At 37.1% G+C, this 16,602-nt stretch overlaps 1 protein-coding gene across 1 annotated transcript in view; it reads right to left on the bottom strand.

The window, feature by feature from the left end:
• Positions 1-15,529, bottom strand: part of SLC18A2 (solute carrier family 18 member A2) — a 39,138-nt gene extending 23,609 nt beyond the window's left edge. Inside the window, exons 1-2 of the mRNA XM_063132710.1 lie at positions 15,409-15,529; positions 422-806 (exon numbers count right to left, since the gene is read on the bottom strand). Coding sequence (XP_062988780.1) covers positions 422-806; positions 15,409-15,529 — 506 coding nt within the window. The remainder of the gene's footprint in view (positions 1-421; positions 807-15,408) is intronic.
• Between the last annotated feature and the right edge of the window lie 1,073 nt (positions 15,530-16,602).

Genomic DNA, 16,602 nt, shown 5'->3' with positions numbered 1-16,602 from the left:
ATTGGTATTCGTGTGAACTGGTACTGAAGCGTTCTGACAAAATCAATCTGCAAGAGTTTTACTAGTGTAGCTACTGTCATGCATTTCATTTCTATTTCACATACTCTAATGCTTCAGCTGGCTCAAAAGAAGTTCACTTTTCCTATTAATATTTCTACCAATAGGTGCTATTCAGGGAGCAGAGAAGGAAAAAAACTGAAAATTATTTAAAATAAGAGCTACTTTATAGAAGTTCCTGCTACTTACAAAATATTGTAGATTCACTATTCAAATGCATATATTAGTAAAATCATTCTAAAAGTTCAATAAGAATATACATGCAACAAGCATAAAAGAGAAAATCTGCTTGAAATGCACATACACACACACACATACATATTAGTATTAAATGCCACTTTAGTACATAAGAAAAAAAGCCTACCTATTTGTCATTGGTCCTATAAAAGGGTTAGTGAGGAGCTGCACAGTGGCTTTGGAAGCAAACAGCAAACCAACTTGTACATTTTCATTAAGCAGGTCTTTGTCTTCCTTTGGGCAGTCAGATGATGATGATGATGATGATGATGATGATGATGACGTCATCTTAGTCATATTTACCACCATTTGCTCTGTCTGAGTATGATAAAAATCTCTTGGCCTTGTCCCTTCAGAGCGATTTCCAGTAACCATTGTGGAGTTGTCATAATAGGAGAAAATACTTTGAAAACTGTTTAGGCTTAATGAAGGTGTCTCTGGTCTCATGGTTTGTATTTCTGTTGCATTTTGGGGGTGTCTGATGCTGTACAGATAACTAGGAATAATTGGCACTGAAAAAGAAAGCAGAACAAGTATCATAGGGGGTGGGGAGGGGGACATACAAATGCCATCATCAAAACATCAAAAATAAACACAAGGTTATACCTTTACTGGACCAAAATATATGAATAAAGATTATGCTAGTTTTCAGGTTATATAGAATTCTTTGTCAAAAAAAGAAAGAAAGAAAGAGTAGCTAATTCACATTTGTATCCTAAATTGGGCTGCTTGCAATGTATATGTAGGATGTCCTAAGCAAACAGGGGTACAATCATCTTTGTTATCCTCCTATCTTGTCTGGAAGAACATAGGTACTGGAGAGAAAGAAAAAATCCATCTTGCCCAGTTCTAAAATTATGGGAATTTCTTTACTCTTCCATGTGCACTGGACAACTTGTAGCAGATCTCATCAGAATTCGGCTCAGCATCTGTTTTCATTGCAGCCTGATGCCCTCCAGGTGTTTGGAGCTACAACTCCCATAATCTCTGACCATTAGCCATACTGGCTGGGGATTATGGGGAGATGGAGTCCAAAACATCTGAAGGGCACCAGGCTGACTACCTCTAAATATGTATGAAAAATAAATTAAACAGTTCCCGACCAATTTCCCTCACTACCAAGCAAATAGAGTCCTGACATACATTAGGTATTGGGGGATGGACATCCAGATAGACTTGAGCCTCACCATTTCATTTTCTATACCTTAAACACTGCTAGGATATAGTGGACAATGAAAAGACCCTGAGTAGGCAGAGATGTACTGTGACCCTGGGAACCCAAGAATTACTATGCATTCCTATAAGGAGAAAGCTTGGGAATGTACACATCTTTGGAAAATTGAGAGCAGAAGCCATGCCTAAGTCGATTTCTCCATACCAGAGAAGCCCAATGGTACTTTGAATAGAAAAGAAAAAATACTTCCTCATTTAAAGCCAAGAATTAAAATAACATGCATCCCTTTATTTATTTTTCTTAAAAATGTGTAGATTAGCCTTCATAAACAAAAGTGGGTTCCACAATGGTGTACAAAGATAAAAGAAGCATCAACAAGACAATATAAAATACAATAAGCACCAAGCTTTTTGGAATAAAACAGGAATAAAACAGCAACTCAAACAGCTAAAAACCAAAGAAATGTTAAGCTGTAAACAAAATAAAATGTCCCAGCACATAAAAACATTTTAATTGTGTAACTAAAAGAATACAACATTAGTGCTAGTCCATTCTCTTTGAGGAGGGCATTCTAGAGTCCAGCCACTTCCACCATCAAGGGGCATTACCACCCCTTCATAATCTGGTCGAAGGAATTCCCACTTTATCTGCCTTATGTTTCATTTACTCTGGCAAAGGAAACACTGATATAGCAAAAGTGGAGAATAAAATACAAGTAAGTTTTTTTTATGCTGAGGAGTAATGTTCGTGTTTTCTGTCTTAATTCCTCTTGTCTGCAGTACAATGTAAGAACTGTGATAAAACTCAACAGCTTGCCATCAGCATCTATCAACAGTATATTTACCTTCTGCAAGTCTTTTTTCCAATATGTTCCTTCTAAAAATGTTTTACTCAGTGTTTGAAAGAGAAAAATAAAGGTTATACATTTAGACTCTGATCCAGACTAATATAATTTCACTTAGTATCCACTGAAATCAACAGATTTAAGTCAAAGCTAACATTTCACATTGATGTCAATGGGGCTTAAGTGCAAGTAAGTTAGTCTGGATCCAACTGATAGAATTTAGGTACACTGGCTGTAATTATTTTACTAACAGTAATAAATATATGCAGCAGAACGACATTTAAGTTGAGGTATGTGAGCTAATAAAGTATATTGCTTATAATACAATTCAGTGATCCTGAAGGGAAATTTGTTGTATTTTATATTAACCCACTTGAGTTCAGACATTGATGTTCAAATCATTCCTTATTACTTTAGGAGTCAGTGAAACAGGAGCCAATGAAGCAGAAAGGGTAAAAGTAAAATTCTGGATGTGATTAAAATCCTAATTGCATTCTAACTGTATTAATAATTAAAGAAGGAATGAGAACTTTTAAAATAATAAAAGTAGGTGAGACAGTATGCTTATCAGGGATTATTAGTGACAAAATAAACAGTCATTTACATGTATCATGTCCTGTAAATGTCAGAATCTATTTACTGTGACAACAATTATATTTATTCAGGAAACATTTGTGCTGAGATAAGTGAAAGGCCTTTAGCATGTGCATTACTGAATAACTACTGATATGGCAATATATTTACAAAGCGATATTTTTTCAATTTAAGAATAAAAAGGTAACTTTTACGTGAATATAATATCAAACACGGAAGAATACTAATGTCTCAGAGCCTGACTCATACAGTTGCTGTTGTTAGAGCTATTTTTTTTAGTAATAGTGAAAATGGGTGTTAGTTAAATAACTATTTGAATAGATACTTGGTGCTTTTAAGTGGGACGGACTGCATAGAAAAAGATGCAAAGCACTGAGGTAGCTAGGAAAGCTGGATAATGGAGAGAGGCAAGTGGAAACTGATGCTAACTTTCAAGGATTAAAATCATTTGGAAAGTCATTTTTCAAAGCCAATCCCATTCCAGATTATTTCACTATTTTTATTCATTTACTTGCTGATATACCCAGCATTTCTCGGGGGCCCTAAAAATATTTCTGTGAGGTAATCATCGTAAAGTAGTAGGCCGGTGCTAGGCCAGTGGGTTAACTTTTAAACAAATTAAATTCGTATCTTTTTTTACCTCTCTCACCCTCACAATCCTGCAAGGAGTTGTAGGCGTAAGCCTTGGTCTCTGAATAACATGTTCATCTTTGAACACATCTAAGGTGTGATGGTATACAGCTGGAGAGCGGGCCTTCTTAGTTGTGGCTCCCTGCTTGTGGATTTCTTTTCCCCAGCAGGCTTGCCTAGTGACCGCATTAATGGCTTTTAAGTGCCAAATGATTTTTTTCCCCAAGGCCTTTTAACTTGATGAGATTTTTTATGTTGCATTTTTTTCCTTGTCATAACTAAACCACAACATCCCAAGACAGATGCAGGAATTACTAAATAAAGTTTATAATTTTTGTATGTAAAAGCCTGACTATATACCATTGTAACAGAAGTATAAATGGAGGAGTGACTGATAGCTGGGGCTAGAATGGAATGCTGGGCGGGGTGAGTGGCAGTTGGAGAAAGTCAGGTAGAAGGAGAATAAAGACAGTTAGCAAGAGGTCACGAAAGTGGGGGCTGAGTTAGGACTGAGAGATAGTGACCTGGTTTGCTAACCCATGCTTTATTTAAAATCAGCAACTCTACATGCCAGTACTACACTTCCCAGCATGCCTTTGGTGGCCCGCAGGTGCCTGCATCCTCTGAGACATCTTCTTGTTACTGATGCTGCTCTTTGATAGAGCGTCGAGGAGTAGCATCGCTGAGGAGGGGAGGTAAGCAGCTGTCAGTGGATGCACCCAGCTCAGCTAAATCCTGCTGGGATTGCATCAGCCCGCGCTTCTTGCCCACCAAGTGCTCCATCAGGAGCCTGTACTGAAGTGACGGGGCTAGCCCAGGCACTTCCCTCTCTTTGCTGGGTCTGTGCCTCCCTTTTCCCCCTCCCTCTTCAGAGTGAAGCCCCCACACACACTTCCCCCAGATTATGAGAAAATAGCGGTATCAGGATGGGATCCCTTCAAGCATGTTCAGAGTTCGGCCTCGGTGTCACACTGTTGTATCTAGCTATGATTTTAAAAGCAGGCACACCGGTTGGAAGGAGGCACTGCAAATGCATGCAGCCCATTTATTTGGGTTGTTTTCTTTTATGTGGAATTGGGTTGACTACTCAAGACCAACCTTAGGAGTCTGGGTTGTGAAAGGCATGCAACAGCCACAGACCCACACACTTACAATGGCTGCCAAAGTCTGGCCTCCTGCCCAAGGAATGCTGGGAGTTGTAGGTGTAAACGTAGGTTTATTAAATGTTAAAAAAAACACTTAAAACCCAACTTTTCATTTTTTTTATTTTTCTGGTACATTGCATCAGTGTGCCAAATTTCAATTTTCTAACTCATCTGGAAGTAAACATTTATGGACATACATCCCTCACACATACTTTCAGCTTTATAGGTAGAGATGTATTACATTTCTAAACCACCCAGTAGCCAAAGCTCTCTCTTCTGAAGTGGCAGTCCCTGGATAGTGAAGACAAAGCTAGCTTTTTGTTTAGAAAAAATATATATGTTTCACTAAAATATGAGACAAAGGGTGTCTCTACATTAAGAGGAAAAAACAGAATAGTTATCGGACTTTCTTCTTCTGGAGTCTTTCTGCATTTATTACAGGCTTCTTCAGACAGCGTCCAGGTGGGGGGGCGGAGCTTGGCAGCCATGGCGGTGGCAGGTTTCTTCTGAGGCTCTGAGCGGCGTTGCCGGAAAAAGCAATTATCTATTTTCTAATGGGCATAAATCTTTGAGCAAACGACAGGAAATGATTATAAAAGCTATCGGAGCTGGAAAGTGTTGAGAAGAGCCGATGGGATGAGGTGAGCTTGACGGAATGTCTTTATAAACTGCAGAGGCGAAACCGAAAGTAACATGATTGATGTCGCAGTTTGAAAAGAAAGAACTTATGCTTGTTAGACGTTGATCTGATTTACAGCGATCCTCACTTCTCATCCTTTATCTTAAGTTGGAAAGATTGAAATACTGGCTTTGAAGTTGTTTGCTGTAATCTTTGTAAAGTGGAAAGTGGAAGCTGTTTGCGGTGTGCCGAGAAGGGGGGGGTGAAGGGGAAGAAACAGCATTCTATGAGGGAGATGTGGGATTTTGAGAAACTGTGAATGATTGGATCTGATCCCCTCTAGTGAATGCTGTTGTGAACTGAATATATTTCCTCCCCCTCGGGAAGAAGGTGGTGTGTTTGGCACATAGAAGAGAAGCCAGTAAAAGTTGCTAAGGAAGTGGGGGCTCTAAGATTTATGCCCTACTCAGAAGGGTCCTATGTCCAACATTAAAAAAAAGATTAAGAAGTGGGAAAAGTTGAATATACAAAAAAAGAAACCTTCAAATCATAATTTAACCCACCTCTCCCACCTGGAAGATACAGCCCCTGGAACAGACCAGGAAGACGAAGTTATAGACCCAGTTTCTTTGGATACAGTACCAAATAAAGAAAAGAATATGGCTGAAGGGGGAAAAGCAATGGACAGCAACTTTCCCTCCCTAGCAGAAATTAAGGCAGTTATTGTAGAGAATAATATCATCATTTTTAAAAAAATGGATCTGCAAATGAATGAATTTAGACAACAAATGCGTGTTCTTTCGGATAAGACCGCAGAAAACTCGGATAAGATCAAAGAGATAGAGGCAAAAGCGGAATTGGACCAGAAGAAGCAAGAGGCCTTTGAAAAATCAACAAATATTCAATTTAAGGAATGGGAATTACGTCTGATCGCCTTGGAAGACCAATCTCGTAGATCTTCGATTCGAATAAAGCAGCTGAAGCAGATACAAGGAGAAGATCTTAGAGAAATCATTCTGAACTGGTTCAAAGAGCTGATGCCTGACATACCAATAGATGGATCGGATCTGGACCGAGTCCACCGCGTGGGGGGGCAAAACTACAAAGGGACTAGAGATATTTTGGTGAAATTTGGTAACTATTATAAAAAAGAGCAAATCATGAAAGAATTGAGATCTTTGACCCAGTTACAATATAAAGGCAAAGCAGTGCAAATTTATAATGATCTTTCTCAACATACATTAAATTGGAGACGGAGTATTAAACCAATAACTGGAATGTTAATGCAGAACAAAATTCCATACGCATGGGGTTACCCGGTTTTCTTAAGATTTACATATGGGAGGAGGGAACACAGAGTAACCTCATTGGATCAAGGTAAAGAATTGCTGAAGAGGCTGGGTCTGGATGGGGAAGCAAATGGGGCTGGAGTGGGTGGGGGAGGGAATGAGGCTGGGACATCTGGAGAGTAAGGGAATTGTTAATTATGTTTGGAGATAATTGCAAATAGAAATGCTAATATAGAAACCTGCCGGCCAGGCGCAGCACTGCCTCCCCCCCCCTTTAAAGTAGATGGCTGGAGTACTAGACTCACGGGGATATGGGGGGGGATTAGAGTGGGGGGGTGGGGAGGGGGGGAAGGTAGGAGAGGAGGGATTGGGGTAGGAGGGTGGGGGTTTTATGTATGGAGTTTGTTTTTTTATGTAAGCAAGTTTGAACTGCTGAGCACAAGGGATCGGAAGAGATTTCAAAAGGTTGATTATGGATAAAAAGATAAAGGTATTAACACTCAATGTTAAAGGTTTGGGGGCAGTCGTGAAAAGGAAGAGAATAGAACAAATGCTTAATAAAGAGGGATCAGATATTATAATGGTCCAAGAGACACACCAAGGCTCCGAGAATTCGAATATGATAAAATTAAAGTGGTTAGCCTATTATGAAAAGTCATTAGGGACATCGAAAAAAAATGGAGTGGCCACTTTGATTTCAAAAAAAAGTGGGTTTATATTAGAAGAAGTAAAAAAGGATGATAAGGGCAGATATCTTATGTTAAAAGGTAAAATTGAGGGAAAGGTCTATACTTTGATTAATGTTTATGCCCCAAATGAGAGGCATAGAGAGTTTTTTATAAAGTTGTTTAAAGAAATAGAAGAATTTAAGGAGGGGTATGTTATATTAGCTGGGGATTTTAATATGGTTATGGATAATAAACGGGACAGGTCAAATCCCACTAATGCTGAAAAGAGGAACAATATGACTATATTGAATAAATTAGTAAAAGAAAATGATTATTTAGATTCGTGGCGTTTACTTAACGGGAATAGGCCTGGATTTTCATACTTTTCCCCAGTTCATCATACATACTCCAGGATAGATTATATATTTGTTTCAAAAGATTTTGCAACGAGGATTTGTAAAATGGAAATGGGGGTAATAAAAGTAACTGATCATGCCTTGTTAAGTCTAGAATTTACAGTTAAGAAAGATTATAAAGAGGCATATAGATGGAAGCTGAATACAAAGATATTGAAATATCATAAAATAGTAGATAAAATTCGGAAGGAACTGTCGGAGTCATGGGAAATTAATGAAAAAGGAGGAACAGCTGGGTCAGTCATTTGGGACACCATGAAGGCTGTAGCAAGAGGAATCTGTATTAGAGAAACATGTAGTTTAAAAAGACAACAACGTGCAGAACAGGAAAAGTTAGAGATAGAAATTAAAAACTTGGAGGAAAGATATTGGCGAGTTAAAGATAAATATAAATTAGTGGAAATACAAGCTAAGAAGAAACAATTAGAAAATTTAAATATAGAAGAGATTCAAAAGAATTTAATGTATATGAAAAGGGAATATTTTGAAAACAGTGATAAGAACTCGAGGTTGCTTGCCAAGCTCACACAAAAAGAAAAAGGGAGGAATGGGATAGAAACGTTGAAAGATAGCCGAGGGAATTATTGTCATGCAATGAAAGCTAAAATAAAAAATTTTCAGGAATTCTATCAGGAATTGTATAAGGGTAAAGAAATTCAACAAGAAAAGGTGGAGGAGTATATTGGAAGGTTTATAAAGAAGGGAATAAAATTAGAATATAAGGAGTTAATGGAGTCAGTAATAACTCAAAGAGAAGTTGAAGAGGTTATTGATAAGTTAAAAGTTGGTAAATCACCGGGAGCAGATGGTTTGGGTCCAGAATATTATAAGGTCTTCAAAGACTGTTTAGTTCCAAAATTAATGGAACTTTATAATAGGATATTATCAGGAGAGAAGATACCTGAATCATGGGAACATTCAGTGATAATTCTGATCCCAAAACCAGATAAAGATTTGACTAATCCCGATTCTTATAGACCTATTTCTTTAATAAATCAGGATGCTAAAATTTTTACATCTATTATGGCCAAACGGCTAAATAAATTTTTGGCAGAATATATAGGAGCAGATCAATGTGGGTTTGTGGTAGGAAGGCATATGCATAATTTAGTGGGTAGAGTTTTAAATGTAATAAATGTAATAAAAAAAGCAAATATTAAGGCAGGTATTATGGCATTAGATATTTTTAAAGCTTTTGATTGTGTGAGCTGGCAGGCACTAAAGAGTATTATAGATAAATTGGGATTTGGAAATAAATTTAAAAATGTAATAGAACAGCTATATTCCCAAAATACAGCGGTAGTGGTGGTAAATGACGGACTTACTGAAAAGATACGACTAGCCAGAGGAACAAGACAAGGATGTCCGCTCTCGCCGGTCCTGTTTGTAATGGTTATGGAAGTTTTGGCGAAGGCACTAAGGGAGGATGAAGAGTTAGAAGGAATTGGAGAGGTAAGGGAAATAAAGTTAAACATGTTTGCGGATGACACTTTATTGACCATTAAGAATCCATTAAGAAAATTAGAAAGAATTAAATATCAGTTGAGGGAATTTGAGGAAATTACAGGGTTAAAAATAAATTGGTCTAAATCAGAGATGATGTTGTTTAACTATACCAAGAAGGAAGAAAAGGATTGGGAATTTAAGGGAATGGAATTGAAAGTTAAGAATGAGATTAAATATTTGGGAATTAAAATTACAAAAAATTTAGAGAATCTTGAAAAGGAAAATTTAACGAGGTTAAAGAAAGAGGTATTAGAGAAATTGGAGAAATATAAAAGATTAAATTTATCTTGGTTCGGAAGAATAGCCTTAATAAAAATGAAGATATTAGCTAAAATTAATTTTGTATTTAGAATGTTACCTATAAAAATATCAGAAACCGAGATAAAAAGTTGGCAAAATATTATTAATAAATATTGTAATGGAGAAAAGAGAGCAAGAGTGAATAAAAATAATTGGTACCTAAGCCAAAAAAAGGGGGGAATGGGTCTCCCAAACATAAAATTATACTACGTAGCAAATAGATTAAGACATGTTGTAGAAGCAATTATGGGAGTAGGAGATTTATATTGGATGGAAGAAAAAACCATAAATAAGGTAGAGATGAATTTGGAGAATGTTTTTTTTAAAGACGGAGGAAGAAAGTGGGTTGGAAGTATAGATAATCCACTCCTGAGGACTCAATGGGAAATTTGGAGTAAATTTAAAGGGAAGCTGCTTCCGAGCAACTCTCCCTTAGCACCGATAATAATGTTAAAGAATTTCCCAGAGGATCTAAAGGGTAGATTATGTAAAATATTAAAAGAGAAAAATAAAATAAGATTAAAGGATTGGGTAAGAGATATTAAAACAAGAGAGGATATGGAAAATTTGTTAAAGGAGAAGAAACTATCTTGGCTAGAATATGGTCAATTAGAGCAATGGAATAAAAAGTGGATTAAAGATAATAGAATGTGCAGAAAGATGACGAGGTTTGAAGAATTAGTAGTAAGTAAGGAGGAAGGGAAAGGAGGGAGTATAGTTTCAAAAGGATTAATGAGTGAAATATATAAAATATTGTTAGAGAAGGAGTTTAGAGAGAATACAGAGAAAATGGTTTGGGAATCAGATTTGAAGATACAAATAGGGCGACAGAGCTGGGAGGGACTATGGAAACAAAGAGTGTTGAGAAGTTTATCAGTAAGAATAAAGGAGAATTATTTTAAAATCCTATGGAGGTGGTACCTAACCCCGGTTAGATTGAATAAGATAAGTGATCAACATTCAGCAAATTGTTGGAGAGGTTGTGGGGAAAAAGGAACGTATTTACATATGTGGTGGCAATGCAAATATGTACAAAGATTATGGAAGATGGTGTTCTCAGAAATTGAAGAAATAGTGGGAATGAAAATAGAACAAACACCAAAAATAGCATTGCTGTCACTATTTGAAGATATAAAGTGTGGAAAAGGAACTATAGAGCTGATATCGAATTTGTTGGTTGCAGCACGACTGATGGTAGCTAGGAACTGGAAGGTCCAAGGGGAATATTCTATTGAGGAATGGTACAAAGAAGTATGGGACATAGCCATTAATGATAAACTGACATGTAATATTAAGTGGAGAAAAGGCGTAACTAAAATAAATGAGTTCGAACGAATTTGGAAACAGTTCCTAGTGTTTGTGTTTACTAAGGGAAGTGGGAAACCACCAGCAGAAGAAACGATTAGATTTTGGACTCAAGAATGATCCCGAGGTGGGGGGTGCACTTTTATGTTAAGAACGAAGATGTTGTAGTATGATAAGGTATATGTAATAGTTTTTGATATTTGTACTCAACAATCATTCAATATGTATGCAGCAGATATTTGATGTTTTTTTTTTCTTATTGTGTTTTGTTTCAGTTATATTTTGGTAATGTTTATCTATGTTTATATAGTGTTGAAAATGAATAAAAATTTAATAAAAAAAAAAAAAAGACAGCGTCCAGGTGATTTTGAATTACAAACTTCACCTCTTGCAATGCTATTACGTTCAATGAAATAGCACCATCTAGTAGCATCCATTGTTGCTGATTTTTATTGCTATTTATTGTGTTTACGTTTTTATTGCTTTTAATATTTTAACTTTTTATGTATTTTATTGCTGTAAGCCGCCTTAGGAGGGCTTCTGCCATGAAAGGAGCCCAAGAAATGTTTCAAATAAATAAATAGTTGTGGAATTATAGTGCTATGCCAGCTTTACACATTGCGGACATCCGCGATTATTTTAAATACTGCATTATCTTCATATTTTTTAAAAAAGTGAGATTACCAAGGTAAAGTGCAGGAGACATCCTGGAGGGTAACAGCATCAGGATCTCTTCTTGATCATCCCAGAGTGCAGGACATGGAATAACGGGCTGAAGTTACAGGAAGTCAGATTCCGGCTAGACATCAGGAAAAACTTCCTGACTGTTAGAGCAGTACGACAATGGAACCAGTTACCTAGGGAGGTTGTGGTCTCTCCCACACTAGAGGCATTCAAGAGGCAGCTGGACAACCATCTGCCAGGTATGCTTTAGGGTGGATTTCTGCATTGAGCAGGGGGTTGGACTCGATGGCCTTATAGGCCCCTTCCAACTCTACTATTCTATGATTCTATGATCATGTGAAGGACCCGCAAACTTCCATGAATGGCCAATCAAGCATGCAATAATTGCTCATGTAGAGAAGCTCGGAACAACCTGTTTTAGCAAATCTCTTCAATGACATCAATTATAAGTGTGACATGCCAGCACAATGAAATCTATGTTGTCACTGCTGTGTGAATGTGCTGGTGAGAGAGATACAAGAACACAGAAGAGCATCAACTCCATAATATATGGATTTCAAATTTAATTTTGTAGCAGAGCAATCCTATTTGCTACTGTGGAGAGCTCTGAGACACCCAAAGTCTGCTTACGTATATAAGATTATCATCATTTTCCATCATATGTACTGTTCTTCTGTATTTTAAAAATGCTATGCTAAAACTACCCAAACCACTTAACCCCTTCTATGCTACTTGGTATATGTACAGTCTATCTGATGTTCACTCCTTTACAGTGGTATCAAAAGCTGCTGAGAGATCTAAGAGAATTAACACGTTCATACTCGCTCCATCTCTCCTCTGACAGATGTCATCCATTAGGGAGACCAAAGCCACTCAGATCCAAAACTGAGCCTAAATCCAAATTGAAATGGACCAAGATAATCTATGTCATCTAAAAGTTCCTGAAATTGAGCCACCACCATTTCCCCCAGTACCTTGTCCCAAATAGGGATCTTTGGCTATTGGGCAGTATTGAAATGTAATAAATAAATAAAAATATTAGCAACTGTGCGATAGTTATCAAAATCTCATGGATACAAAGTCATTAAAGCCTGCACAACCACCTTATTCAAGGCAGCTGGGATCACCCCCTCTCTTCAAGAGGCATTGTCTTGGATCCCTTCCAGCTAACAATAGCCAAGATGGACAAGGTGGTCATTCACATCCTCAGGCCACATCAACTGAAATTGTATCAGGAGCTGTATCAAGAATGGCATCAAGTTCAAGGTGAACATGAGTGACTATATCCTCAAAATGCCTTGTAAATTTATCACAGCAAGCCTCTGCCGGTTCCATCATAATTGGAATAAGTCCTGATTTTAATAGCCCATTCACCACTCAGAAAAGCTCTGCTGCTCAGCTACTCAAGGATGTTACTGAGGCGAAGAAATAGTTTAGATTAGAGTGGACTTAAATCACATACCCCCAAAGACGGCTGGTTTAAAAGCCTGCATTAAAATAAGTTTCCAATTATCTTTTGCACATGTTTTCCGAATGAGCATGCATATGGATTGCTAGTTCTAATGATTAATACATACAGGTTTATGTCTAAATAGAACATTTATTTTACAAAGGAGCATTTCACCTCTGGTTGTACAAGCCAGGAGCAGCCCATTACTTTATATGGATAGGGCATAACTCCAAACTGTCCAATCCAGGCCTGAGTGAAATCATTCCCAAGTGAAGCCACATACCTTTTCTGCCAGCAGATTCCTTGGTGGGAAGCTCCACCCCTGGAGGAAACCAAGGAAGCTCAACAGGCCTGATTAACCACAATATTGTTAATCCTTGGTTTAGTGCAATGTGCACAAACAGCAGCAAAGCATGGGCTCTTGCACTCCCACCTCATCTCTCCTCCTCCCACATGCCCAAGCCAAGTCTAGAAGTTTCTGCTTTCTCTTTTCCCTTATCCACAGCTTCCCTTGTTTTCGAAACTAAGAACTATGCTTAAGACTAATTATAGTTAATTTAAACAAACCAGCTTCAGAAACCACAATTTCAAATTTAGTTGTTTGAAACTAATCATAGTTAATGTTAAGCCCAGTTTGATGCACAAGATAACACAACAAACAGCAGTTAAGGGAAAGCAAAAGCTTCCAAACTCTTTCTCTCAGCTGCATGGGAGAAGAATGGTGGAGTGTTTGAACCCAAGACTCATTCAGGCTCATGCAATCACCCCAATGAGGCCTGCCTAGCGCCAACATTGTTATCTTTTTGGCATTAGGTTAAGACTTTCCTCTACTCTCAGGCATTTGACAGCATATGATAGGGCTTTTAATCGGATCCTAGGATTTTTTATTGATTGTTAAAATTGTTATATATATATATATATGCGTGTGTGTATTGACTGTTTATCTGTAAATCATTTTATATTATGTGTAGTATTGTATTTTTAAGGTTTTTGATCTTTGTAAATGGCTTAGAGAGCTTTGGCTATTGGACAGTATAGAAATGTAATAAATGAATGAAATGAAGGCATGGTTTAGCATGATGTGTGAATGTGGTCACTGATTTGTTTGTATGAAATTACAGACCACTGACAAACCACAGTTAGGTTCTTTAGTCCACCTCATGAGGCTGCTGCATCCTAGACACAGTATGAAGCCTAGTTCTGAGCAGATGAGGAACTAAAGCTAAAAAGAGCTGTAACTTATGATTTGCCTCTTATACATCTGGAAGTTCAAACTATAGTGTGGATTCTTAACTATGGTTACGAAAGGCATGGTTTCATGTTATGTCTGAACCTAGCTGATGTATTTAATATAGGATCTTGGATTCAGTTTTAAGAGATTGTATGTAGACTTCTAACATGTTAGCAACAAACTGATATTTCATTGTAAACTACGTTATTTTTTAGAGGTTAATATAACATGGGATTTAAAACAGCAACAAAACCCTAATCCAATTTAAATGTTAGAAATTACTCTTTATTTTTAAATTTTTATTTCCATTTATTTAAATTATTTATATCACACTTTTAAAAAAAGTTTTCAAAATAATCTAGTTGTATTCACTCTGGTTTAGATACCTTTATCCACATACAGGAGCTGTACTAGACTGCCATAATCAGATCTGCCATATAAATGTAAGGTTGTTGCTGTGCGTCCATTTCTCATGTTTATAGCTTTACTGTATTGTGAATATGTCCCCTGTTTTTGCAGCCTCATTACAGAAGGCAAAACTCAGTATTGGTTATATGAGCAAATGACCATTAGCAATTAACTCTCAACAGCCGAGTCAAAACAAAATTATTGTGTTATTTCATGGTTAACACTTGCTCCTATGAGTAGACAAGCAACTGTTGCAAAAACAAGAGCATATTAACTTGAAAGGATTTCACTATGGGTTAATTGCATGCGAAATCATGCCCTAAGTCTATCTGGCACTGATTATACATTGCTGAAGTAAAATAGTGTCCCACTATAATGTAGCTGTAGTATTTATCTCCCCAACCAATGTTGGTTAAGAACCTGTGCTTCTGCATTAACTAAATTTGTTGCTACTTTCATAATCTATGATTACTAAATACTGTGGCTTTGCAAATCTATCAAAAAGAAACAGTCATCTCAAGTTTTATCTTCCATATCATTTTGGTTTGCAAAACCACAAAAGAAGGAAACTGCTGCAGAAATAAAATACTGTTATGTTTAAGTCTTATGAATAACATTTTATCCAAAACATCATCCAATAGTATATGCAAATATACATAAAAATAAAACTCCTATACTACTTGTAGTAATAGGAAATTTCAAATGGTTTGGGGAATATATCCCAAATGATTGCCTTTCTTTATAAGAAAATCAGTTGCACTTTCAGAGAAATACAACCCATTTTAGCCTGTATGCTTGAATAGTTGTCAAATAAATAAATACGATGTAGGATTGGGAGGAAATCTACATACCAACTACAGTAAGCAGCATGTTGTCCAAGAGCAGAGCAATGAAGACAATCAATAAGATTAGTTTCCGGGATTGCCGACTCTCTCTGAGCCAACTGAGGACACCGAATTCACTCCAAGCCATGGTTTAGTTTCCCTTGAGTAATGGCTTATACTGCAAACATAAAAAATGATATTTTAACACTAATCCAGAATTAAAAAGTATCATCTCTTTTTGTTTTCATGTCAGTCTTAAGGGAGAACGTGACTCCCAATCTGCCACAACTAAAGTAAGAGGTGTTTGCTTCTTTTCCATTCCCAGGCATAATAAGGAGGGGGGGTCAAATGGCTTCTTCTGAATTTGAGATCTACTTATAATCTTTGTTTAAACAAGTGTTTTTCTGTGATCAATAATCAAATCATAAATTACTATTCCAGCCAAGCGCTCATAATTACCTTCAGCATTACCATTCCAATTTATTGTACAGAAGAAGCCATTTCTCCTGCTGAATGGGTAAATTGCATTGGGGGGGGGGGCAACCAGTAAGCACAGTCCTTCTGTATATGGAAAGTAGATCCTGGATCCAAGCTACACTGCGCAAAGTCCAATTAAGAAAGATTTAAAGAAAAATAAAATAAAGCTAGAAATGAAGGGAGCCCACCAGGCATCCAGGCATATTAAAATGCAGGTTTAGATGCATTAAAAACATGAGTGTTGACTGACTAGGTTAATAATTTCTTCTGTAGCTCTCCAGCCAAGCAAAATCAAGCACTTATTGCATTGTTTATAATAATCTCCATGACCATTGATAATATTCATCAATGACCAATCAACTCCAAATTCTACGCATGTAAGTTCACATTCTACCATAACTCAGAAATTTCTCTTATTGTGGTTTGTTTCACCCAGTTCCCAAATCCCCAAAATCTCTAATTCTAATTTGTAACTGCTTAATCTGTTTTGGCAAATCTGCATAAAAACAAACAGACAAGGCTAACAAGAAATACAGGAAAAGCAGATTAGTAACATTTTATGTCTCTGAACCTCTTCAGGGTACCTGTTTCCAAGGCTGCTGGCACAAACACCGACCAGAGATCCCAAGTTTAATGCTGCAACTTGGACTACAAGGAAAAGGTACCCAATATAGATAAGCAGTGGGGAGGGGAACAGGATCCAGCACAACCTTCATGAATCCCTCCAAGCTCTTCTCCCAGAAG

This window comes from Elgaria multicarinata, chromosome 8 (assembly GCF_023053635.1).
Source record: "Elgaria multicarinata webbii isolate HBS135686 ecotype San Diego chromosome 8, rElgMul1.1.pri, whole genome shotgun sequence".
Classification (NCBI taxonomy): domain Eukaryota; kingdom Metazoa; phylum Chordata; class Lepidosauria; order Squamata; family Anguidae; genus Elgaria; species Elgaria multicarinata.
This window is presented reverse-complemented; position numbering and strand designations above follow the sequence as displayed.